We start from the raw sequence: 27,301 nt of genomic DNA on the forward strand, positions 1-27,301 counted from the left end.
TAACAAACTGTGGGCATTTACAGTACAAGCACTATTTCACTGACGGTGTACAGTACATGCTGAAGGTCTATCGGGCAACTTTAAAAGATGACTTTGCAGTCTTTCCAGTAACAGCAGATCTGATTTTTAAAAAAAAAACCAAACAAACAAAACACTGGAGGTGAATTGAACAAACAGTCATGGAGTAAATCTTTGAATAAAATATTTACCTGGCAAGCCAGGGTTATAGAAAAGTGACAGGACGCCATTTGATATTTATTTTACCCATATCCAGTGGATTCATAACACTTGCTGGTTTGCATACAAGCTTTGCTCACAGTGATAGCTCATTTTAAGTTTTTCTTTTAACATTTTAATGTTAGCAAGAGGAAACATCATCACAATATCCTCAAGAGCACAGTGGTTGCTCCGTAATTATTCATACTGAGGTATAAAAGCTCAAAAGGTGAAAGGCTTTTCAGTAGATAGTCTAATTAAGATAGATGTACTAAGGCCTAACTGCATTATAACAGTATGTAAGTCACATATTAACCATTCTTTGCATTTTAAGACACATAGTTCATATAATCAAGGCACGTGGGTAATTCAGTCTTTTGAAATTCAAGACAATTTTAGACATAACAGTTAGCAATCATGCTCATGGTTAAGTCGTAATAAACTGGGTCACCACATTCCCAGAGGAGAAAAACAAATTTGGACAATTTAGGAATGTTTAAAAAAAAAAAAATGATTTGTTTATAAAAAATAAAAATAAAAAAACAAGCAAAAAGGCATCTGCTAATAGGCACCTTTATGACAACACCACAGTGATATATATTTATATTTTCAAATGGATCCCAGGGTTATATTACTAATATTAATGTACTGGTAATGCTGGGTCCTTTGTTGTTACGCAGCAGTTCTCCATCACAAACAGAAAAATACATCCAGGCTGTTTGGCTGGAGGCAGCTCACTTGCGTCCCAAGGCCTCAGCCAGCTTCTTGAGCCTCTTCTTCAGCTCCAGAGGAAACTTCTCGTAACACTTTTTACAGACAGGCTTCATGTCAAACTCAACAAACTTGTTCCTGCACAGAAGGAAAGAAAAACCATGTCAATACTAAATACGTAAACCGGTGACCAGTGACTCAGGCTAACCTTTCAGATTTCCGTCCTACCTACATTATATTATCAAAATATTAACATCACTGCAGGTAAGTCACAATCTTTTTAATTCAAATTATATTAACATTAAAGCCATTTTTAGGAGGTAACACCCCATCCTTTATCCAGGAATTATCTTGGAACCAATGACATTATCATGCAGCTTTGTCCTTTAGTGCAAGGCAGCAAATAAACCAAATTAAAACCAAAAAAATAAAGCCTGAGTTTCTCATAAGGAGAGTTCAAATAATTAATAGATTAATGGCTTAAAGGGAACCTATTATGCTTTTCAGTGTTCTGTGGCTTATATAGAATGTTACAACAAGAGATGTTTATATTAAGCATTTAAGTTTCAAATAAACTTCAAACAAAACTGTATGTGAAAGTAATCCATGTGAGCAAAAACCTCAGGCTTCTGACCAGTCTGAATACTGTTTACAGCACTTTTTTCTTGGTTGCTGATGTTTCTCCCCATTTCAGATCATATTCCTGCTGGAACCGGTGTTCAGAAGCTTAAATTAATGATTTTTCACATTAAAAGTGCCGCTATTCTCTGTCACAGTAATAGCCCAGCTGCAATGATGGTGTCAAAATGCGAGATCAAGGCTATTCAAAGAAGGCTGTGACACTCTCTATGACCCCAAGGGAGCTGTGGGGTGTGACACATGCAATGTAACTGCAGCTGTGATGTTGGAGGATTACAGCAGACTGCGCTAGAGATAAAGTGATGGTGTCCGCTCAGGTGGTCTTTGGGTACACTCGGCCAGTGAAGCCAATCAATCATCCATGTTCTATGATAGTGTCACAGCTATTAAGCCTTTCAGCAAGTGCAGCCCAGATTTCACTGCATGTATGCCCCATTCGTATGACATAATATGACGCCTTGACGTCTCCTCTTTTTAACCTCTTTGGTTAAGACCTGATAATGCTAACCAATCAGAGCAGAAAGAAGGGGAGCTTAGGCCATGTTTACACGAAAACGATCCACTGAAAACAGAATCGTTTCTCATTTTCGTTTTGAAAAACGGATGATGAGGTGGATTTGCTACAGTAAATCTCCACTATGATGGGGAAGCATTGATAAATTCAATAGGGTGAGCAGCACAAGCAGAGCTCGAGAGTCCGCCATTGTTGTTGTGATGGTCGACTTTCTCACACATGCCTAGTGACTGGAAGCGTAATGCGCATGTGTGAAAAGTCTCCGTTTTCAGAGGAACTGCATATTGCAAGTTTACATGACAATGGAGACGGTGCCTTTCCAAAAAAATTGCATTCTGAAACCCGTTTTCAAAACGTTGCGTTTTCAGGCACCCAAAACGCCGCTGTTGTGTAAACGATCGGCCAAAACGCAACTAAAGTTTACTGTTTTCAGTTACAATTGTTGTCGTATAAATGGAACCTTAAACAGACAGGTGCTAAAACGGAGCCTTCTCAGACAGAGGATGAACACTGAAGTCCCAGCATGGACATGATGGGGAAATTACAGTTTTTTGAACATTCAAGCATTTAAACATGTTCTAGTAGACACCTTAAAGTACAGGATTAAACCTGAAAATTAGCATGATAGGTCCTCTTTAAGCTGATTTTCATGTAAAAAATTTAAAAAATGCAGTGCCCTGAAAGCTCAACACAGTATAACTTAATAAAACACATGCAAATGACAACAAACACAAGCAAATGTAGAAAACATCTCAACCAATTTAAAAGAATATGCACAGAATATCTTTTGGTTTTAGACTTCTGATTGAACATTCATTCATCCATCATCTCTAACAGCTTATCTTGCTGGGGGTCGCAGGGGTGCTGGAGCCTATCCCAGCTGACATTGGACGAGAGGCAGGCTACACCCTGGACAGGTCACCAGACTATCACAGATGCATCATGACTATCATGATGTATTAATTAAACAATACATCATGGTGTCACCTTAGAGTCACTAATAAGGGTTTTTTCCCATGTCCTGACATTTTTGTAGACCAAACAACAAAAAAATCGTTTGATTAATCGATAATGAAAGTGACTGTTAGGTGCAGTCTTACTCATGAGCATCAATTGAACCTTTCTGTTAAAGCCAAACTTAAGTTTGATATAAATGTATACTTAACAGGTTTTGCACAAACGCCATTAACACACAACAACTGCAGGGTCTTGGTTTTACGTTCCAAAGTAAATGACAAATAATGACATCATGCTCCACTGTCAAACAAGGAACACCACAGAAAAAGAAAAGGCAGAGATAGCACCAACCAACGGGAGGAGTGGAGAGTTGTACAGAATATTAACTCTACAGACACACAGCAGGTTTTTTCTTGCGGTCTTTGGCATCACGCTCACGTCGAGCCAGGCGGCGTTTCAGCTCCTCAGGCATGCGCTCATAGCAGTGCTTGCACACTGGCTTCAGGTCAATTTCAACAAACTTATCTCTGAGTTACCACAGAAGTGAAGTCAAGCATGTAAAAGGAGAAATTGGAGGAAAGGGAGAGAAAAAGAGCCAAAGAGGGAAGAGTTGTAGCAGAAAAGTGAAATACACAAAGACAAGTGTTAAGACTGACACTAAAGTAGGGGGTTAAAAAGGAGTGTTGCAGACAACTGAGAGGAAATCAGCTGGAAGTATCGTGGACAATAAGAAGACGCTATTATTGAGCAGCATCACTTACTTGAGAGTGAGTTTTGTGTTGCAGGTGGAGCATGAGAAACAGCTGACACACCAGGCCTTGTTGAGAGCAGACACCACTGAAGGGGTCACGGGAGAAGAAAAGGAAATTATGAACACTTCAACGGTTATTTGTCCAAGCAACATCTCATGAAAACCAATAAAAACACCGCAGTGAATAAGTGCTTTATTATACCGATACTCACCATCGCCTTCAATCACACGGTTGCAGTGGTAGCACACATCGCCAAAGAGCTTGACAACAGATAAACAAGGAGATTGGGTTTTTATGCAGCAAGCATTACGATGTCTGTCATGTCCTCCAAAGCCATTATTTTACTTGGCTCTTTTATTTCTTACCTGGTTATAATGAGTCTCGCAGTAAGCCAACCCCTTCCTCTCATAATGCCGATGACCGAGGAACGGCTTCTCACACTTGGCACACACAAAATGCTGTAAACAAAAACAAATGTTGCTGAGGGAGTGGGGAGAAAACCTCCTAATGAAGGCATGTGAAACTGACTAGAGGAGCAGGTGCCAACACAACATGAATATTACATGAGCGTTACATGAATGTTTACCAACTTAGAAATGTTTTTTAAAAAGTTACAGGCTTGACCTATGGAGAAATATTACTGTAGTTATCCTTTAGTGTTGTTTTTAAAATCACATTTAGCCCATCAGTGTGATGAAGACACCACTGTAATGTTCAAAGTTCCCATGGTGTTTTTAAATACTTCTACTTTTCTGGTGCCTGCCAGATAACAGTTCCTGAAGTGGTTAGATAGAAAATTTATTTCGGCTAATGGCTGTCTTTAGTATTAAATTGACTGCTACACACTGCTGATAGCTTTGAGCTTTTTGAACAGTATAAAATTCAGCAGCCTTTAGACAGATGAATGCACAACTTGATCTGCTGCGCTCTGCCTCGGGAGAATTCATCTTTTTAAAAGTGCTCGCATATCTCCTACTGCCTCCAATTAGCTCATTAACAGTGTTTTGGTACTAAAGTGGTTTATTTAATGAATTACATTTTGTTATGCACAAGCAATGGTAACTTAATGTAAAATTCATTAAAAAATGTTTTGCTTCTGTGTGAAGGCATCACATATAATATCAAATATAAAAAGGTGGTCAGTATGACGTTTGTCCGCTATTATTAGACTGGGTCAGCAGTCCTTCTGAAGTCTACTCCCCTTACTCTTACATGAAACGTGCAGAGGAATTTTACTTAAATTCCTCATGAAATGAAAAATACATTGCCCCAGTTTTAATCCCGTGTCTCTGTGTAAATTGATTATTCATATCTTGTTAAATGCCCGATATACATCAAAAAATCTGTGTCAAAGTCTTTACATTAAAAACCCTGTCTTTTCTCTTTCTGTAAAACTAGGTTAAACACTTTTAAATGTTTGATGGCTCATCCTGCACTCAGGGGCGTTTACAAAAGTTCATCCAATAACGTCAGACTTTATCGTTTGTAGGTTGTAGTAGCTAACAGAGCAATGTGGAGAGATAGAAGAGATGTGTGTTTGGATATCAGTGGACAAAACCTGACCGACGTCTAATTCACTCATCTCCCTCATCCTTTTCCTGATCTAACAGCAAGAGAGGTGTGTGTGAAGCCAACAGTCCGCTCAGCAGCAGATTCCGCTGTAGCTCCTTATTGCCCTAAACTCTCTTTTTAGTGGTCTAATCAAATGCAAATGATTTGAATTAAATTGCTCTTGTAGCTAAACACTGTTCAAATATTCTGTTTCACTGTGAATTCGTCACAGTACAGCAACTAAGGACGCTCTTACTTCCATTTCACAGGGACTTTAAACACTTGTTATGCTCAGTTTAAGTTCTGGATGAATTAATGCCACATAATGTTACTTACTCTTAATTATTTCCTTATGTTTGTGTTTAATGGCCCATTTTGTGTTCCTCTCTCTAGAAATTTGGACACATCAAATTTCCTAATCAGTTACACTTACTATTCCTTATTTCTTCCAAACAAATATCCAATCATAAACACAGTAAACACCAGAAGGCCTTGCTTTCTTAAGGAGGAGCAACCTCCCAAAGTAAACTAATTATAAATGTCTCATTCTTGTTGACAAACCTCCACATGCCACTGCTTGCCCATGGCATTGACAACACGCCCTTCGATGGGTCTCCTACAAGCGCCACAGATTGGTACACCCATCTTGTCGTGGCATGGCAAACAGAAGAGCTCTCCCTTCAGTTCCCTGGCTTCAGCTGTCAGTTCCTTGCTGTGGACAGAGAAACATGGAAAACACATTAAAAATAATTTCTCATGTGGCCCTGAAATATATTCTGAAGCTAAGAGTGTGCAGTTTTCTGTGCTCAACAGTGGAGTTTAGAGGTGAGACTGACCCACAGTTGTTGCAGTTGAAGTGGTCTGGGTGATAGGGGTCATTCTTAAAGATCAGCGGCTGCTCTTCAATGATGGCATGGCACTTCTGGCAGATGTATTTGCCCAGGCCACGAGCTTTCTCGCGGTTATGGCACGTGCGACACAGGTGCCTTAGGGAAATAGTGAAGAACAAAATTTAGGGGTGTCAAGAAAGTATAATAAGTATAATATAACATTTTGACATATTCTGTCACAAATACTCAAAATTTAATTATTTGTTAGAACGCAAAAGTGAGAGAGTCAGCAGTTTGACGTGTGTGTAACCACCTGTTTTACGGGCTGCCACAATTTTATATTAAGACTGTAATAAGATGGGATACTTACCTGCCAGCATTTTTGACAAACCCCACGTCTGCGAGCACAGCCTGGCAAATGTCACAGCAGAAGCAGTCAGGATGCCAACTATTGTTCATGGCCTTAATGACACGACCGATGATGAACTCCCCTGAGGGAAAGGCATAAGTGAGAGATCAGTTTAGGGTAAGTCTAAGTTTGACGCTTCCAATATTTGTTGGGAGTGGATGCTATTTTTTGGGTACTGTACAGTAGTTCCTAATGAGCACTCCATTACGGAGTCCTAGTGTTACTAAAACGCACTACAGTGCTTCCTATAGTGTTCTCAAAGTGACACTTTAAAGCTGAATGCATTTAAATTGTCCATTTAATTTAATTAGAGCATGTCTACCTCTCCCTGGACACAGTCAAGCAGATTTAAATTAATCTTACATAGCACTAAAATGCATCTCGGGTGATGTAAAAAGAAGTGGGAAGTTCTAAATAAAAGTTTGAACAGACTTAAAGATGAGTGAGGACACACTGGGATCTGATCTCTTCAACGGTCAGGGATGCTTACATCCACATATGTACCGCAGTGCAGTGGTTTCTAAACTGTGTGGGGAGACGTGGTGAAGGCTTAATTCTTTGGTATATACTGCTTGCTATGCATAAAGCTGTTTGTGAAAGATCTGCTGAATAACCGTTGAGCTGACAACTCTCCAAAAGCAAAAGGGGAATTGACAAAAGATGTTCCAATGCCATTTTTTCCTTCCCGTGTCCCACGTCAGTCATGAAAAATACATGATTAATAATGGGGAAATTCCAGTGTAAGATGTTGCCAAATTGCTGACAGTTTGCTAACGGCTAACATTACACTGTTTACTGGAAATTAATTCTTCTTTGCCGCTCTAAAATGTTAGTTGACGTTGGCTGCACTGTACAACTTGCTGTGTAGGCTGTTGTTTTAGAGAGGTGAAGAAGAACTGATTTCCACAAAAACTGCCACTGGTGCCACTGACAGGCACTTACATTCACATACTCTCTCATACCCAATCCAGCATTTTAGGCAGTATCGGAGGCATTTCCAATACTGGTATTGGTATTGGAATAATTGGAGGACTGACAAAAAGGATCTGGGAACCACTGTTGTGGCATGAACACAGATGTGTCTGTGACAGCATTAAATGAATGCTTATTTAACATTTTGTATGTGTTTATATCATGGCAAACCTCCCTCACACAACTGAAGGCAGGGGTTTCAAGTTTAATCCCACAGGAGGTCCCACAAAGCCAAATCAATCCCCTTCCTAGCAACTGTAATTTTTTTAGTCCATCTTCAGTCCTCAGAAAAGAAATCAATTTCGAGCAGGAAAGCAAAGCCTCATCACAAATCATCAGATGAGGCACACCTGAGATGCATTCTGGTACCAGGTCTATCTCAACTGGCTCTAGACACAGAATATATCTGAATACAAAATACTTCCTTACATAAAGTGGTTGCTAGTCTCCTTGGAGTTTACACATACTGTAACCACACAAATATATTACATCTGGACAGGCCCTAAATAAATAAGGCCATGTTACACTCACCACACTGGTGACAGCAAGGGGCAAAGAGCATCTGGAAGTCATGTTCACAATATTTTCTTCCTTCAAACTGTGAAGAGAGGAACATTGAGATTCCTTCACTCAAGAGAAACAGTCAAAACATTCTCTATATAAAGGAGAACCAGAAACATCATCACCACACATGCAGCACACAAAGAATAGCTGTGTCTCAATTCAGGAGCTGCAGCCTTTGAAGGACGCAGCCTTCGCAGTCGACGTCGGCCAAGTCCTTTGAAGACCGCAAAAGCCAAACTTAACGGTCTCCGAAATGGAACTGCATGGTCTACAGAGGATTTCCTGGTTGCATCACCAGTTGTTCTCGTACAGACCCGTTACCTAGCAACCAGATGCACTTGACGAAAGATGGAGTAAGCTAGTAAGATAGTTAGCCTTAAATCATGGACCCAGAGATTGTTATTATATTCTTTTTTTTTTTTTTTTTTTTAAATTTAATACTTCAGGAGATGATTCACTACCGGAGACATCGCCGTTTGATATATTTCAGGCTGATGATCCGCTTCCAGGTAAACCTATTAAATTAAGATTGTTTAAGCTGTGTGCTTTTAGCTAACAGTAATGTTAACAACAGTTAACCAGTAGCTAGGTAACAACTGTTAGTTAACTTAACTTAGTATATAATCGTCAATAGCGCGCAATGCATCTTGGGACAGACTGGGCCACAAAGGATTTATCTGCTGCATCCTCCAAAATGTGGGAAAAAGGGCTGCATTTCTCGCCCGCATTTGAAGGAGCCTTCGAAATGGGACAGTCTTAGTCGCGCTGATATGATGCAATTGGTCTTCAAATGCAATCTTCAAAGGTTGCAGCCCCTGCATTGAGACACAGCTACTGGCTCATTATTACGTTTATTTTAGAAATGATTTACTGCGATTATCTGAGTGCACTACCTCATAGAAGAGTCCCTCAGGGAACTGCTGGAAACACTGTGCGCACACAAAGCACTGCTCGTGGTACAGTTCTCCATTACTGTTGACAATCTTCTCAGTCGGAGCAAAGCCACTCTTACACCGCTCACAGGCCGCACTGGCCAGGGCATTAGCAATGCTGTTGCACGAGAGAAGAAAATACATATTAGTACAGTGCTTCCCTGGAGTCCCTGTGAAACGTTAGGCTGACAAATAACTGGCATGCACGGCTAGACCACTGTTTATCATTTCTCACATAGCTCCTACATTAACTGCTGCGCTTGTTTCAGCAGCTGTCACCATGGAGAGTGGAAAATAATATGTGAATCAGTTGGGGAACTCACTAACACCGTTACTCACTGCACAGCCACTGCCTAATTTGGTAAAGGGGTAGAGGTACTGCAACACACACACACACTCAAGCACAATAACCTGACTAGTAACCACCAGACTTAGACATTATCTTATCCATGTACAGCCCAATACTTTGGCACAGCCAACAAGTTTCTGTCACTATTACTGTAATGTTCAAGGCCAATGCTGACATAGGCTTGGTGTGGAACACAAAGATGTTAAAATCAAGTTGCAGACTAAAACAACAGTAGCTAACCTAGCCAATCTTAATTTTATGTTAGTTTATTATTTTCCCCAGTAATAGCATATCATGCATTAGTTGCTATCTTTAACTTCAAGTCAATTATGGTCATACCTGAATGCTCATAAAGGAAATTAGAGTCCAGGGGCAGTGAATGCTAATGATTAACATTTAGTTTGAGAGTTAAAACCCAGTGACAGCTAATTAGCATGCTAATCCTACAGTTAGCTTCGCTATAAGGAAGAACACTAACGTTACCGTTATTTTGGCTTACTGTTTCCGTTAGTGAACTAACTTTGACACAGCAGCTGTAAACCAACATTTAAATTGTTAGCGTGTACCAAAATATGCTGATAATAACATTTTTGCTGGTGCTCTAAGAAGGGTGCACTATTTTAGCATAGCGGTTAGCTACCCTGATAGCTACGCTGGCAAGCTAGTATGACGTTAGCTTTAGCTTGTTAGTTGAAGTTAGCGGTTTGCTACTAGCTACCCAAGCTAATGAAAACTCTCACCTGCCCGTCATTCCAGCCACCCCCAGCATCACCTCTTAGCACGACACTTTCAGACACGTAGCTAATAAGCAGCAACAAACTAGTGTGCTACAACTGTTCGCTGAGTTGGCAAAGTTGATGAGGGGAAAGCAGGCTGTGTCGTCCCCTCCCAGCGGAGCCGTGCCGAGCCGTGTCTGAGCTGGCAGCCGCTTCAGGCCACCCACTCAGGGAGTGTCGATGGAAGTTTAACATCATCAGTTTCTACATCTGCTGCAGCACTCTGACCTGAATTAGTACAGCCTCATCGTGCTGGATACAAAGGTGAGGGAGGCTGTAATGCATTCGATTTTCAAATCAACTTTCAATTGGATAAAGTAGTGTTTGTCTAAAAATAATTGTCAGTAGTTTTATATTCCTCATCTACTACTTCTTTGGTGTCCTATTATCTTGTGATTATAAGTGTGACAAACTGCCTCTCAAGCTTTCTAATTTGCACAACCAAGCCTTTGGAGCTGGAGGATTGTGGATCATGTATAATCAGCATGTACTGTCTGGAAACAAGTAAAAAGAAATTGATTGATAATGGTGTAATCTTTGTCTTGGATGAACTGCAATATTTCTTTAAATCTGTTTCTGTAAAAACAACAAACAAGAAAGCTTTTAAGACCTCTCAAATGATTGGTAAAATTATATCTAATAAAAACAACTAAGGTGTATTATTTCCAGGTTTACATCTCCCTTGTACAATTTAATGTTTGTCTGTAATAATTTTTGTGTTATGTTTTTTCTTTTGTTGTGTTTGATTTTGTTATTTCACATATGATGAATGAATGAATGAAATAAATATGTACAATGTACTTTTATATTTGAAATATAATCAATAAAAAAATATGTTTAATTAATGAAGCCCTAAGAGGCAACATTTTTTTGGTGATCTTTTTTCTTTTTTTTTTAATCATTATTCACAGCAGCCCATATTATTATTTTTTTATTATTATTATTATTATACAGATGAGTTTTTCTTTTTTGTCATTCTTTTTAATTCATGGAAACGGGTAAAAAAAAATTTCCAGGAGTAATTTTTTATCTTTTTATCCCAACTGTGAAAACAGATGTAACATATTTTTTTCCATATTTTTCCATCTGTAAAAGCTTCTAAAATAACATGTTTTGCCCTTTTCACAGATAAAAAAAAATCACTGAAAAGTTATCCTGGAAAAAAAAAACTTGCTTGCCTCTCTGGGCCTCCAAAGTAACTTCATAGTAACAGAAGACATATAATACATTATAACTTAAATTTCATTTGCAAATACAGTATTTTGCAACACACTTGCCTCTGATTTCCCATTATCCCTGCCTTGTGTGCAAAATAACTGTACTGTAATTTCGGGGTGGGGAAAAATTGATACAGCATAGTATCCTGATATTTTGCCTGGCAATACTGTATTGATACACGCAGGCCAAGTATTGATTTTTTTTTATTATATGAATGATTACCATTGCAAACACAAATTAATATTTTGGTAGCCTACTAGAATAATAAAGTAAATCGCTTTTTCAGTCCACTAGATACATTTTGCTGGAATAAAACTGATTTACTGTGACATGAACACACTGAAAATTTGATGTTATTTGATAAAACAGATGACGACAAAGTTTTCCTCTGTGAACAGAATTCGCAGTTAAAAAAATGTAATATAATGCAATATATGTTAACATAATACTCAGCATATCAAAATTGCAATGACGGAAGTATTTTGATATTATCGTCTTGTGGGTCCTCTGATGATTCCCAACCCTACTGTGATTCATATAATAACACATAAAGCCATGAGTTTTATACTTAAAATCACACGTTACATATATATTTTTATGTTCAATGTTTGGGCATAATTTATCAACACAGAATGTAGAAAACAAATCCTCTGCAGTGTCTTAACACATTAGTGTTTGATAAGAGTGAAACAGCTATTTAATTAAAATATATTTCTATATATGAAAACATGTATAACCTCTTATCATACAGTATATGTATGTTTATTGCCATATATGGGACTTTCATATGAGGTGGGTGTGTCAGTCAAACTCAGAGGGAGTGATGGGAGTTTGCTGAGGGGAGCGAGAGGATAAAAATCAGGATTATTACAAACAAGTGCAAAGAAGTACAGCTTCTTCACACCCACTGCCCATGGAAGACTAATCTAGGGAAGTAATTATCTGATGAATTTCGTCATATAGATGCAACATGCCTGTAAAACCAGTATCAAGTTCAGTCAAGCACAGATTGCGCCTCATATAGCCTCACAGTCAGGAGGTGTAACCAAACCAAGTGACAACACCTGTGCGGAGGTGTGAAGACGATATGAATATCATGTTGTTACTGCTCAGTATCATCATATATTGTCTGTTAAAAAGTTTTTGAAAAACAGCTGACAAACACAAAACAAGTGTGTTCCTGAGTGTTTCAGCACATACAGAGCTGTAAAATCAGGATAGCTGATAATCTTTATAAAACTAACAGAAGTGTTTGGAATAATGGAGGAATAATGTGGATGTGAGAAACACGAGCCATCTGACTTTATTGGCTCTTCGTGTGTACCTGAAGTGCTACCAGAATGTTTCCTCTTTAAGGAATATCACTTATTGTCCTTTTAAATCCAAAGACCTAAAAAATATAATTAGCCATGGGTGGAGCAGGAGACGGCACACAAGTTATGTCTTGTATCTGATTTCCTCTAATGGAGCTATTATTTCACTGTGTCCTCTCTTGCTTGTGCTTATTTTTATGTCCTCATGTTTACTGTTGTTTATATACCCTCTTAGCACTCTGCTCGGAGGTAAGTGCAGTATAAATAACAATTACTTGTATTGTATTCTACTCTTTTCCTCTTTGTCTGTAATGCTCCAATCTCCTCACAGGGGTGTTTCAGCTGCTTTAAAATTAAAATAAGTTGACTCACAGTTTTCAGAGGTATATTTTTCTACTTTGTAGCATTATGTATAGTTTGCCTGTTTTCACTGTAAACACATAGCCAGTGTTTGACTAATAAAATTGTCTCCGTAACCCATTAAGGACAGAGGATAAGAGCTCTGCAGGACAAGAGTTATAAAGGGCTTTAAAAGCATTTTAAAGAAGGATAAATAATCTAAAGAAAAACATTACATTTCCCTTTTCTGTCAGATCCACCAAAAGCCACCTCACTCCAAAAATGTCTTTGACAAAATCGGATTGTAAATAGGTTTTACATCCTGTCAAATAAAACTGCACTTTCACAGTACTTCCAACAAGCATATGGGAATCATTTGATTTCATAGGTTTGTCATTTTAGCAGGGCGTTGCTTGCAAAGTGAGTGATTTGAAGGCAAACACTGAGTCCTCTTCACCACATCTGACAGAATTGAATACTGTGGAGCAAAATACTGAGGGTGTGTAAACATAAGTAATTTCTGATGACCAATTTGATGTTTTCCACTCTCCAGAATAGTTAGTGACTGTTTCACAAAATGCTAAAAATACTTGGGGAGCAGACAGATCAAACTCAGCCCACCTCTCTTCAGACCTGTAACGTCTTGAAACAAGGCAACAGTCTCTTTACAGAAATCATAACCTGCTTACTCAAGATAATCCCCAGGCTTTGCTGTGAGCAGTTTCATGTAGGAACTATTTTCTTTCGACCAAACTGTAACCACCAACCGGAAGTGTGCATCTATGGCTAACCCACCCAACACATAGACCACATATAATAACGGACATAGTTACCGTGACATCACCCATTAGTTTGTGAACTCCTTTTTTGAAGTTTAGCATTTCAGCCATCGCCATCTTTTTTTTTTTTTGGAGCCAGAAGTGACCACTGGACGAGAGGTTGGAGCTGTGGAGGAGCCAGGGGTGGATCTGACTCAAAGACTGTTGTGACACCTTGCAGACAGCCTATTACTCAAGCAGCCCTTCCCTAAGTATGTGTAATATTAAGCCTAAAAAATGTTTGTGAGTTAGTAATAGTTGACATGAAGGGCAAAGTTAGATAGAGACCAAAACCATTTTTGTATCACGCTGTAAACATGTTTATTTCTGCTGTTAAGTTTGGCATGTTAACATGGTTGTCTATGGGGACTTAAGCAAGGTTTATGCTACTGCGTACCTGCGACGCAGAGGGCTTTGCAGAGGCGTTGCGTCCCTGTGTCAAGGCAACGCAGACCCAACGCAGACCGCAAGAGCTATGATTGGTCCTTCAAACTACATAATTTCCGGCATTTCGCAAGGTTTCACCTCCTGCAGCGTCACATATCCGCCCGTAGTCTGCCTCCAGCCATTCAATAGCAGAACTATGATAGGCACACAGCAACTGCGTGCACGTTGCGTCGAGTGTACGCTTCTGGAGCCAGCCTCAAGTGGCCATTCAAGGAACTGCAATTTTTGGCACTTCTGCGTTGGCTCCATTAATGCTCATATCTCGCACAGTCACAAGCATAACCCTCTCATCCATAAGTAGATGCACACTTCCTTCCACGCAGTGAGATGGTTGGCAGGTGTAGTTTGGTAGAAAGAAAATAGTTCCTCCATGAAACTGCTCACAACAAGGTCTGTGGGGGGCACTGGTGGCTTGGGTGGTGGAGCGGGTGCCCCGTGTGCAGGGCTGTTGCCGCGGCGGCCCGGGTTCGACTCCGGCCTGTGGCCCTTTGCTGCGTGTCATTCCCTCTCTCTCTCCCCCTTTCGCGCTTGTCTGTCCTGTCCATTAAAGGCTAAAAAGCCCCAAAAAATATCTTTAAAAAAAAAACAAAAAAAAAAAAAAAACAACAAGGTCTGTGGATTATCTTGAGTGACCAGGTCATGATTTCTAGAAAGAGACATTGCTGTTGAGTTTTTCAAATGTATTTTTTGGGGTTGGCAACTCACATCAAAATAATCTAGACTGATAAATAGCACTACAGGTAAAGGTGGCAAGGCAATGCAGTGGTTAGCACTATCACCTCACAGCAAGAGGGTTCCTGGTTCGAACCCAGGGTGGGGGAGCCTTTCTGTGTGGAGTTTGCATGTTCTCCCTGTGTCAGCGTCAGTTTCTTCTGGGTACTCCAGCTTCCTCCCACAGTCCAAAGACATGCAGGTTACATTAATTGGTGACTCTGGGTGCCAGTGGGTGTGAATGTGACTGTGAATAGTTGTCTCTATGTGTCAGCCCTGTGATAGTCTGGTGACCTGTCCAGGGTGTACCCTGCCTCTCGCCCAGTGTCAGCTGAGATGTATTTTTGATTTGGGGATGAAAAAAACACACACAAGAAGCTAATTAAAGCAACAGTGTTGTTTTTATAGTTGAGACATGAAATACGTATTCAAACAGGCATTTTTAATGTGGCTATGAACTTAACTCAAATATTACATGTCTTTGGGAAAAGTACAGTACAGGAGGTTACCTTCCAATAAATCTTCTCAGTACTTGTTCAGCTAAAATAAAAACAACACACTGCCACTGATCACTCTATAAAAAACTGCAGCCCTTATTTGGCCTATTCTTGAATATTACAATAATCATCTATAAGCATTCAATACAAATGTAGTTAATATCAACCAGTGGATGGCGTGGTTTTATAAATACACAACAAAATGTAAAGGGTAAAGTCCATCGCCAGGCCTCGCTGACCCTCAGAGACAGAAAACAGAAAATTAAGACATGATGGGTCCCTATGAGAGGGCAGCAACCAAAGAAATATTAATGTGAAGATTTTCTTTTTCTATTAACATTTACAAGCAAAATACATCAAAAAAGGATGAACATCAACCTTGTAAAACAAGAATCCATTGTTAACTCAACATAATGATTTACAGATCTCTTTCATTGCACAGTCCAAGGGCGTCCATAGACTACAATATCCACCACCTTAAGACATCTTCCAACGTATTATTACTCACTCTATTGCAACAAAACAACAGTGAGACATAAATATTTAACTCTCACACATTCAGGCAAACATTCAGTTACATCAACATTCAGCTGTCACACTGTCCTGGCGTCAGGGCTGCACAATTACCTCATTAAGGTCATGATTTTTATCAATTATACATGAGCACTGGTTACTGGATGATGTGGCACCTGTTGTGTGTTCGTATTGTTGGACAGCCTGTTCCTGTATGAAACTTATTGCATAAAGTGCAGTGTTTGTCATAATTGTGCAGCCCTGTTTGAATATTTGGAGCAGTTCTGTTACTTAGCAAATTTGAGCTAAATACACAAGGAGAAAAACTGAAGATAGATATACGTTTTGTATCTTTGTCGAGTGGTCATAATTGGAAACGTGGGCTTCTTCTCTGCTGTTTACAGACATGGCTGATGTTAGGAAACATTAATAACTTATATTTTGTTTAATAAAGATCCGTCAATCAATTTGAGAGCTCCTCACGGGGCGACCCTTTATTTACTTAAGTAGATTAAGTAGGTATCGACCAGTGGTTCCCATCTGGTCCAGCCACACGGTCCAGATTTCTCCTTAGTCGTTAGTTTAAAGTCAGCTTCATACTTGCGTTTGGCCATGTCATTGAGCTAGTTTGCTGTCTCTGTTAAGCAGCTGTCAGTTATTCCCTCACTCTACAGCGGGAAACAGCACTTCAAAATAAAAGCTCTGTGCCGGAAATCTGCTGTACTTCAAAATAAAGTGTGTTTTTTACAACCTCAGCATATTGGGTAGTCACTTGTGGCCCATTCAGACCACTTTTGGGCCGCGAACCACCAGTTGGGAACAAGTGGCGTAGACTATGAATGATTGTGTTTTCATGTTTCGTTTGTCCCTTTCCTAGAGTCTCAATTATTTTTTTCCGTCAACTATCAACAATGAAAATAATCCCATCTGCCAATTTAATCTCTTCAAACCAAAAATGTTTCTAAGAATAGAAAACTCAATAAAAAGCAAGTAAACTACCTTGGGTGACGCATAGAACTGACAGATTTACTGATCGCCACCAATGTTTTATCATCATGTGGCTGCAAAATACGTTAATCTCATGCAGCTCATCTCGCTACACTTCATCAGAGTAAAAGTGCATCAGTAGAATTCGGTAAATGTACAAATATATAACGCCCACAATTAAAATTCTTTCCTCCCGTCTGTTTTGCAGTGTAACATTTTGATATTTACAGTCTTGATAGGAACATGGGTCAGGCAAGCAGAAATATAGCTACTGTACATTACACACAAAAATATGTCCAAACATCACTCTCTCTACATATATACAGTATATACAGAGTAAGATGATTATGGCCAGAGTCACTGAAGAGCACCACCTTTACAAATAGCTGTCCTTAGAAACAGGCAGACGAAACAGCACAGAGTAAGAGACAGCTCTATTTTTTCTAAATGAGATGCAGTGACTCAGAAACTAAGCAAAGACGTGGTGACAGGAGGCAGGAGCATGGAGAGCAAAACAAAACCTAATGTATTCAACATGTTGTTGCTGTGTGCTTCAGTATGGCCTACCTGACCACAGTGTTGTGATCAGCCATCCAGTCTACAACAAGCGTCACACCGAGGGTGACTGTCCCTTCATAATGAAATGTTTCTTACTCCTGTGCAGTTACCATGTGTCATTATTGGGTTGTAAACCTTCCATAACAGATAAGAAGTAGGACTTTTTATGACGTTAACTAGATATCACCAAAAGATACTGGCTTATAATGGTGACTATGCAGACTGCTTTCTGAGCTACCACACTGCCTGGTCTCTGACATTTTGCTTTCAGTGTGGTGATGCCACCTGATGGAAAACATCTGTATGTAAAGTTACTGAAATTAAACTTGAAATTTGTGATTTCTATTAGAAAGATTATGCCCTCCTATGATATGACAAAATGGTATTGTTTCTGTCTGTATATAATGCAGTAAAGACAGGCTGCGTACATGAAATAACCCCCACAAATTCCCATTCATTCCCAATAATGCCGACATTCCCGTTAATTCCCATGGAAAACCAATCACAGGGTGTTAGCCCTTGAAGGAATACTTCACCTACAAAATAACCATTTGACAATCACTCAACACGTTACGTTGGATTTGTGAAGAAGACTGTTTTTTTGGCATGCCTCCATGGTGAACGGAGAATCCAAAAATTATAATGTTTACGCAAAAAATAATGTGTTTGGGAAGTGCTGAGCATACGACTGCATAAATGGATTATACTGCATGAGTTGTGTGAGAGTTTGTAAGCAGACATAGTTTTGCTGTTGTTAACCATGGTCCCTGACTGTTTACTTCAATTCATGAAGAATGTTTGCCTTTTTTGGATTCTTCGTTCACTGTGGAGGCATGCCAGAAAAACAAAGGTTTTTTGTCACAAAACTGAAGGTGACACGCGGTGAGTAAGTTTGCAGGTGAAGTATTCCTTTAAGAAAGGGCTCAGAAGACAAGGTGCTAAATGCTATAAGTGATAACATGACAAATAGAGGAAAAAAATATATAATAAAAGTCTTTCTCCTCACTTACAAAGTCGTCCATAACCAGGCCCCCTCATACCTCATTGACCTGCTCCACATTCACACTCCTTCCCACAGCCTCCGCTCCTCTGATACCGACCTCCTATATCCACCTCCAGGACCAAGCATCAGACCGAGGGCACTTCTCCACAGCCACTTTTTCCCCAAACACATATGAGACTTATCCAATCTGTCACTTCTCACTAATCAAAACTCTGCTTTTAATGTGTGATTTTTGTTGTATTATATATTTTTAAACTGTTTGTAGATTGACTCTATGATCATTTTAACTTGTGCTGAACGTTTTTGAGTACCCTGAAAAGCACTCTATCAATAAAATGTATTATTACTATTAATATCATTATTAAATAATCAAAGCTCAAAGCTCAAGGTGAAGCAATTTCTTCATGTATTCAGGGCGAAAAAGAAAGGGCCTTTCTCACAAACAGGAGAAAGATGAGGGGGGTCTCCAAAAACATATTGTTCTCCAAGGGACACACAGTCACAAAAACTTAAATCTTCCTCCAAACATCTACCAGGTAGGCATCATGTCTGGGAACCAGACGCGACCCAAATGCTTTGACACCTCCCAGTGGATATCATCCAGCCCATAGCGGTGATCTGGAACCAGTACCTCCTCCATGATGGATAGTTGCGTCAGTCTGTCTCCACACATCTTGACAAACTCCACGAAGGCGCTACAGGACACTTCGCACTCCCCCAAGCCGATGGCCGACAGCTGCGTGCAGCGCTGGGCAATGCGGATCAGCTCCTCATCCAGCGGCCTCAGCCCATTGGCGCACACTACCAGCTCGACCAGACGCGGGCAGTTGAGGCCAACGCGGCCGAGCACGTCTTTACTGACGGAGCGGCCAAAGTACAGATGCGTAACGGGGATTTCATCGCGGAAGAAAGGGCCGAACTCGTCCTCATAGAGGAAGAAGTACATGACCAGATTAAATTTAGGAGAGTGGCGCACCATGGCGTCCCAGCTGCTCTTCTTGATGGTGTGGAACTGCTGGCCAGGATTCTCACTGACCACGTCGATGCGAAGGTGCTCGAGGTGAACATGCTTCTCTGAGGAGAGGGCAATGAGAAGGTCATCGCTCAGCAAATGGTAGTTGAGTGCCAGTTCTCTCAGGCCGTGGCACTGATCAGCCACACACAGGATGCCTGGGATACAGAGAAAAGTTAATTAGGAGACTACAGATCTGCACAGCCTGTTTAAAGCTGAGCACAAAAGAAGATGAAGAGGAGCAATGTTGGCCAACAATTTTCCATCACTGTGTGTTTTTCAGCATCAGTGTCCCGTTCCATCTACATTTATGTCTTCCAAGCCACTTCTGCCCAATTACCTCCTCAACTGCTAATAACATGCTTTCATCAGGGTCCCCAAAGTTTCTTAAACATCAAATTCAAGGAGTTTTCAGGGACTTTCCAGCCCCAATTCCCTCAGAAACAAGGACACAACACAGATCAAGGCTAATTACTGTTAATGAGAACTTTCATAATGAGAACTAGTTGACTTTACAGACAACAATTAAAAACAAAGAGAGGCTTAAATGTGTGAACATTTTTCAATTAGGCTGCGTAGGTGGTGGCAGGTGGTGTGTGAAACAATGACGCAACTGCAGGAAACACATGCAGACACTGGAAAGTAGCCTGTTTACTAATGTTAACGATGTACTTGGCAGGAATTTCCAAAAAGGGTTTGCGGATACAAGCAACTGAAATGAGTTTCCTTAGAAAGGTGTCCCGTTAAAGGTGTTCCAGGTACGTCCCACAGGTAGGAGGTGCTGGGGCAGACTTAGAACACTCTGGAGGGATTATATATCTCGTCTGGCCTGGGAACACCTTGGGGTTCCCCAGGAGGAGCTGGAAAGCACTGGGGAGAGGAATGTCTGGACTACTTTGCTCAGCCTGCTGCCCCTGCGACCCGGCTTCAGATAAGCGCTTAAAAATGTATGGATGGACTCTGCCCTCTGCCTGTATTTTCTTTCTTCTTCTTATTTTTTGTGTCTGAAAAGTTTATAGGTGTACCATGTAAAATGATAGCAATCATGTGCCAGACATAAGCAGCAGGCATTGAAGAGACACTATGCCAAAAAACTCAAATATAGTGAGACAAAAAGCCAAACAAGAGTGAATCTGGGGTGGGCATTTACTCTCACTTTTGCTGGCAAGACAGCTTCAAGAGCTTTAATTTGTTTCTTGCACAGAATTTATAAATTCAATCAACTGCACGCTTCTTTGCCACCTGGCAACCATTTTTAACTTTTGTGGCAAATACGGAAACTGAAAAATTGTAATGAAACATGCTGTACTCCCCTACATACAAGTTATTTAATTTGCCGTCACAAAATACAATCTTTTTTAAAATTATTTATCTATTTATTTTGTTTATTAGATTTCCTTTGACTGGTCTGGCTTTCTCTGTTTGTTTCTGGGTTGATGGGTGGGTGGTGTTGTTTTTTTTTTTTTTTTTTGTCCTCACTGGTTCTGTGTTTGTTTATTAAGACTCAGTACATCTTTGTTGAATTACCAACAAAATAACTTGTTAAAAAAATCTACAAATCCAAGCACTTTCAACTAGTTTTGTCTACTTTCAAAAGCTTTTAAGGCCTTTCCCTCAAATTCACAAATTTGTTAAGATTTCAAGGACCTGTGGAAACCCTATTTTGTACTTCTTTTCCGTCCACCATTTCAAATTTGCCATCCTGTTGCTAAAAACATCCCAGGGGGGAGCTGATGTTCCACAGATGTACAAAGGTTTTACACCAATGTCAGCTATAATTGCCCCTTGATCAACTGAGTTCTTACAATAATTAGTCAACTATTATTAATCATTAACATCCCTAATAGCTATCATTCCTCATTTGTCAGTACCTGCGGGTGAAACATGAGGGCAGCTGCTCATTTTCAGCAGTTTGAGGGTGTCACTGTTGTTGGCCACCAGGACTTTGAGGGAGGGATCGTCTACAGGTGTGTCATCGATCTTCAGGGAGGAGAGAGATTTGGAGTTGACAAAAACCACCGTCAGCGCTGAGATGAAGTGAGACTGTGGAGCAGAGCGAAAGAGAGAAACGTTGCTTTTCTTTGGTTAACACAGAGGCTTTATATGCTGGTTTTATTCACCAAGACATCACGCAATTAGACATGCAGTCATGGCCTACATCTGCCATCTAGTTCCACTATGAATCTGCTTAACTGTCCAAGTAAACAGGGTGAGTGCAAAGCTGAAAAGCTAAGATATGCTCACACTATGTTACAGTTACAGTTACAGCGTCTCTTGCTGAGGTTTACCTTGGGCAGCTCCATGAAGCTGGGTCTGGCCGTGGAGATGAGCCCGAGTGTTTTCAAAGAGCAGTTCACGAGCTGAGAGAGGATGTCGCATGCTGCCTCTGCAGACTCTCTGCTGCTGTCCACCTGAGCAGCACAGAGACAGAAAATGAAAACCCAGCAACACTTGAACTTGGCAGGAGCATAAGAATTCACCTCACTACACGCTTTCTCTTCATCATTTTAACCACCCTAAGCTCAAACTCCTCTTCACCATTAGTCCTTACCTTGAAGCTCACATACTGCAGGTGGTTGGAGTGTCTTTTGATGATCTGTTTGATTAGTTCTGGGTGTGTGGCCTTCAAGTAGGAGCTGGCTGGTTGGTTCAACTCGAACTCGAAGCAGCGCCACAGCTCCGGCATGTGAAACGCCTGGTTCCAGCCACGGCACACCTGTGGTGAACATCAACAAAATTAAAATCTGACTCAGAAATATTCTTTGTTTGGTTACGTTCATGGACCATTCTTGAGTTATTCAAAACAGACTCAACAAAAGGCAACTAAAGATTTTTTAACCTCTTACATACAATTTTAAAAATGCCTAAAACTGCTTCTATTGGCAAAATGAATCCTTTGGGGACACTCTGCAGAGCAAAATCTGAGTCATATTTGAAATTCCACAATAGCTGACAAAATGTGACTCACAGGAGAGTACAGAGACCATAATTCACCCTGAGGCAAGTGGCCTTCTTCACTGCAGCACTAATGTCGAGAGTACCAGACTTGTTGGAACAGAAAAACAGGTATGAGTGTTTGTTTGGGTGCTTGAAACTTTCTGGTGCACTGTTAAGAGTCCAGTTGACTCAACCTGCAGTAACTTGTTTTTCGGGGGGCCACTTGAGGGCAGCAGAGACACGCTGCGTCTGTCTGCTGTTTGGTGCTGAGCAGGTAGTGAGGTTTAGAGCTTTTTGGATGAAAGCAGCTTCCTCCTGCATCTGAAAACAACGTTTCTGAGAACAGTAAGATTAAATCAGAGCAGTAAACATGTAGGTCAGTGGGCTAAACATTGAGCTGAACTCGTTTTAAAGCTCTGAAAAGCTCTTTCACGTTGTCACACTGTAGAAAAATAGTGATTATATCTGCTTTGGCAATATAGCAGAGGCACAGCTCGTTCTGTCCCAACGAGATGCCAAAAACTTGCTCATGCTTTTATTTCAAGTAGATTACATGACTACTGTAACACTGTCTTCTTCACTGTTCTTCCAAAACAATCTATTGATGAACTATTAATTTAAATTTCTGCTGCAGGCTTTTAACAAGAACAAGAAAGAAACTTAACCCGCTGTGACACCTAGTGTCCTTAGGATTGAATTTAAAGGTCATTTACTTATTTACAAGGCACTTCATGGTTTGGGACAGCCCATATTGCTAATTCTTTGTTGTTCTATCATCCTTCAAAAATCCTACAAAGTTTTCTGAGTCAGCTGGGAGTATGAAATGAAGAGGTGACTGAAACATAATTACACAACAGCATAAGCTTGCTGTGTTGTTGTATAGTTATGTTTAAGGCAAAAAAGTTTGACTTCTGTGCGTAAAATGACCCAGATCGTCTGTGCCATGGGGCCTAAACAGCAAATGCTTGAGACTTTCACCAGCCAAGCTGCTAACTTGTGGTTTAGCACTCTGCTGACTTGAATGAGGATAAAATTATTTAACTGTGCAGCTCTTCTACACCTTGGAAATGTTACTGGAACAAGTGGATCAAATCCTGTTTGTGAAACAAGTCAACTTGTGGAAATAGTGACGCTCAAAAAAAAAAAAAATGTATCCACTGATCTACAGACGTCCCTTTACCCATAAGTCTATGGGAAAAAGGCTTTTTAGACCCAAAAGCTGTAATTCACAGCCTGGCCACTACGTCAAACTGGCTTCACAGCCTGGCACTGTTCCTAGGGGCCTGGTGTAACCATTGTCTCATTATTACATGGGTACCTGAGAGGCGTAAGCCCTATCCAGCAGAGGCAGGTACTGGAAGATGTGGAGCAGGATCTCCTGAGGCAGACACCCCCAGCGAACTCCCTCCTCCTCCGGATCTTTCTCCCTTCTCTGCTTGCGGGACCGTTTAAGAGTCTCCTGAGACCCGCTGCTGGTGCCACCTCCATCCTCCTGTTCATTCCCCTGCAGACCTCGTTTCATCCTGAGTAAACAGAGGAGGAGTGAACAAAATCCAGATGGTTGGCAGAGTTAACTTTAAGAAACTACTGTTCACACAGGGCTTCTTAAACCTAATCTCTACATCAGTTAATCTTTATCCTTAAGGAACCCCTTTTCTGCCATTAAAAAACTCTCTCTAAGTGGTATACTTTATGGATATTTCACACTTTATTCAACACATAACAATAACAGTACAGAAAAACTGACAAACTATACAATTACCTGGAATAGTGACCACAGTAACTGCAGGAAGTTTCTATCTAAAACAAGCGATTTGAATGAATTTGGAGTGGATTATTTCCTGTTAATGCTGCATCAGAATTGAGTTCCTGATAATTTCACTGACTCTTCAACCCATAAGTTTTCCACAAGCTCTGCAGCAATTTCTGCAGTCTTTCCACAAATGCAGGTTCAAAGCAGGATGAGACAAGCCTCTCTTCACGCAACAGAGGTTCAAAGACAGAGAATGTGCAGCTATGACAGCGAGGCATTCTTTCACTGAAGAAGAAGATAATGCAAAAAACATATTTGCATCTGGCCAAATATCAGCAGTCGACATAGTATTTGACCTATGCCACGATAAAAGCTTCTGCTGCAAAGGGTTGGGCAATATGATGACACACCATAATGCAACCATCAGCCATGTTTCATATACAGAGTATGTACATATATATGTATACATAGGGGTATTGCTATATACCTGTATTGACGATAACCATGGCATTTAAAAATTAAATACTGCTATCGTGTTAATAATACACATATGATAATACTGTGTAATTAAATGGTTCTTAAATCACTTTTTCTTTCTGTTCTTGCTTTGTCACCGTCCCCCAATGGCATCTAGTTGCCTTTCACTATCCAGTAAGTATAACTGCTCTTTTTGTACCATTTTGTACAGTTAAGTTTACAGACTCTGTCTCCACCACCCAACATTTTATTTTGAGAGTAAATTATTTGCCAGAACAGAGATGTAGTGCACAGTAAATAAAGTCAGAGATTAATCGGACTGATGGCTTTCTTTTTTCTCTTCATAGATATCACTACATCATTATCGTGAACTCTTTAGGCCCAATAATCATGAAGCAAAAATATGATTTTGTGCCAGGCCTAGTACATATATTCAGCCATTTACATTGAGGTATCTCTTGTCTTATTATCTCTGGTTGTATTATTTGGTCAGCGGGAATAGCCAGAAACATTCCTGTCAACAAGTTCACCAGTTTCTAAATTATTTTCCAGAAACTTTGACAATTACATTACGTATCAATGTCACAATAGAACAATACATTTACCATGACAAAGTGTTGTTCTCATATGTAGATATCTTCATACAAACGTATTTGGTTTTTGTTTCTGCTCCTTGAAACTACTTCTGTCATGTATATTTTGCCAGATATTTAATACTCTGGACCCAGTGAGTCAGTGAGTGACCCTGAAGCTTTCTCAAAAACACAACTTTCTTTCTGGATAAATAAAGTTCTACTGAACTGAATTAAATCAAAAGCAATATCTGTATTTATTCAGCATGTCTAATTAGACTTGTTTTCTTTTATCAATGTTGGTCGACTGATAATTCTGTGCAAGTGTGTGCCACCATCTGAAAATGAGGGTCCCTGGTTTATTTTCAATTATCATGTAGGCAAGAATAAGACTGTGGTATATTTATGAGTTGTTGTTTGATTACAGTGGTGTTTATTTAATGTGTAATGCCCTGACTTACCTATAACACGACTAATTAACCTGCAAAGCTGAACAAAAGTAAAATGTTCCTGTGTGTGTTTCGGGCTGTTTCCACTGCCTGTGCTGACCTGAGAATGAAAACATTGTAAAGGAGGACACGCCTCCCTCCGCCTCAAACAACACCACTATTTCATCAGCCTGATGTTAAATTAAGTGGATTTAAGTTCACATAATGTGTCTATAGTTGCATATGTCTGCACAGAAATGATGTCGCGATGTTGGCGACGTTTAATAACAACACTAGTGGTTAGTTTACGACACAAACACGTCAAAGACAAGAGTTAGCTTAGCCGAACCGAGCCTTGCATCTTGCTAGCTAACGCTACTTAGCTAACAAGTTGTACTTAATATGAAGTTGCTTTGAAAAATATATTTTAGAGAAACACAAGGGGTGACGTAGCGTCTCATGAGATGCCGTTCTCCTTTTACCTGGCTTTCACCTCCGTCGGCTGATTGTCAGAAAAGGCGATCACTTAACGTCAACCGGGACCGACACAAGAAAACTGCGTTCGAGCTGGCGGACGGATCAAACACATTGGACCATAGGACAGCGTGGTGTGTCGGGAGGTTAGCAAACACCGGCGGAAAGCTTATAAAGCAGAAATGTTTAGAAGCGGTTTCGTTTTCCAGTCGTCTGCCTGACCTAGTTTCGCCCCACAACTCTGCTTCAGTAGTTTGCCTGTCAGCTAAAGATGGCGTTTGTTTTGCAGCACCGACAGTGAGCTGGCCGGTCTGTAGTTACAGCGAACTGCCAGCAGGGGGAGGCATTACACTGAGCTGCAGGGCTTCTTCTTCTTTGGGGTTTTTACGGTAGCTCACATTCGCTATGTTGCAATGCTGCCACCCTCTGGAGCTAGTCAGTTACTGCATAACCAGGTTTTGTGTTTATGTGAGATGATAAAGGTGAACACCACCTGAATTAAGACCCTGTGTCCTCATATAAGGACGCTGCATTTTGAGTTTACTGGACCTTATACTTTATTCCTTTTAACTTAGGCCTGTTGTCCTCGTTCGTAGACACTTTTTTTTGTGCCATCTAGTGGTAGTAAGAGCACAACACACTAATCCATGGAAAAACAAGATGGCATCCCATCACAAATGTAGACAAGGTCCAAAACCTGATCACATTTTATGGTTGAAACTTGTTTATTTATCATTAATAATGTTTTTAGCAAGAGTAACAAGCTAAGATGCTGTTTATTAGAAAGTACTTTGGAATATTCAACCCATTAAAGGACATTTGAACTTTATTACTCTCTTATTTGAGGATATTGTGACTTTATTATTGTTGACAATGTTTAGTTTTTTATATTAACAGGTTCTACTGATCCCAAATACATTTGTGAACATGAGCTGCTCTCTCTCAAAGCCAGAAACCAGAAAAGAAAGTCATAAAGCAGTGGTTCTCAAATGGTGTGCCAATCCAGGTGTGGCGTGGGATTTTGTGATAGCCACACACTATTATTGCAATATTCAACTGAGCCTATACAAAA

General features: G+C 40.2%; 2 protein-coding genes across 3 annotated transcripts; both read right to left on the reverse strand.

Annotated features, from left to right (window-relative positions):
- Positions 1-234: 234 nt before the first annotated feature.
- LOC125901907 (LIM and senescent cell antigen-like-containing domain protein 1) lies at positions 235-10,359 on the reverse strand. 2 transcript variants are annotated; one of them, XM_049597924.1, is made up of 10 exons: positions 10,137-10,358; positions 9,009-9,165; positions 8,083-8,149; positions 6,541-6,661; positions 6,177-6,326; positions 5,902-6,052; positions 4,155-4,247; positions 4,001-4,049; positions 3,799-3,874; positions 235-1,065 (listed from the first exon to the last, which is right to left on the reverse strand). In XM_049597924.1, exons 1-10 carry the CDS (start codon positions 10,163-10,165, stop codon positions 951-953), a joined length of 1,008 nt encoding a protein of 335 aa, XP_049453881.1. In that variant the 5' UTR covers positions 10,166-10,358; the 3' UTR covers positions 235-950. The 2 variants fall into 2 exon arrangements, with proteins under 2 accessions (XP_049453881.1, XP_049453889.1); XM_049597932.1 differs by lacking the exon at positions 235-1,065 and adding an exon at positions 1,092-3,564 and having other exon boundaries at positions 10,137-10,359.
- A 5,041-nt stretch (positions 10,360-15,400) lies between these two features.
- Positions 15,401-26,555, reverse strand: LOC125903451 (F-box/LRR-repeat protein 3-like). The gene is made up of 6 exons (XM_049600397.1): positions 26,238-26,555; positions 23,844-24,048; positions 22,140-22,304; positions 21,877-21,999; positions 21,460-21,631; positions 15,401-19,746 (listed from the first exon to the last, which is right to left on the reverse strand). The coding sequence occupies exons 2-6, from the start codon at positions 24,045-24,047 to the stop codon at positions 19,106-19,108; spliced, it is 1,305 nt and encodes a 434-aa protein (XP_049456354.1). The 5' UTR covers position 24,048; positions 26,238-26,555; the 3' UTR covers positions 15,401-19,105.
- Positions 26,556-27,301: the final 746 nt, after the last annotated feature.

This window comes from Epinephelus fuscoguttatus, linkage group LG2, assembly GCF_011397635.1.
Source record: "Epinephelus fuscoguttatus linkage group LG2, E.fuscoguttatus.final_Chr_v1".
NCBI lineage: Eukaryota > Metazoa > Chordata > Actinopteri > Perciformes > Serranidae > Epinephelus > Epinephelus fuscoguttatus.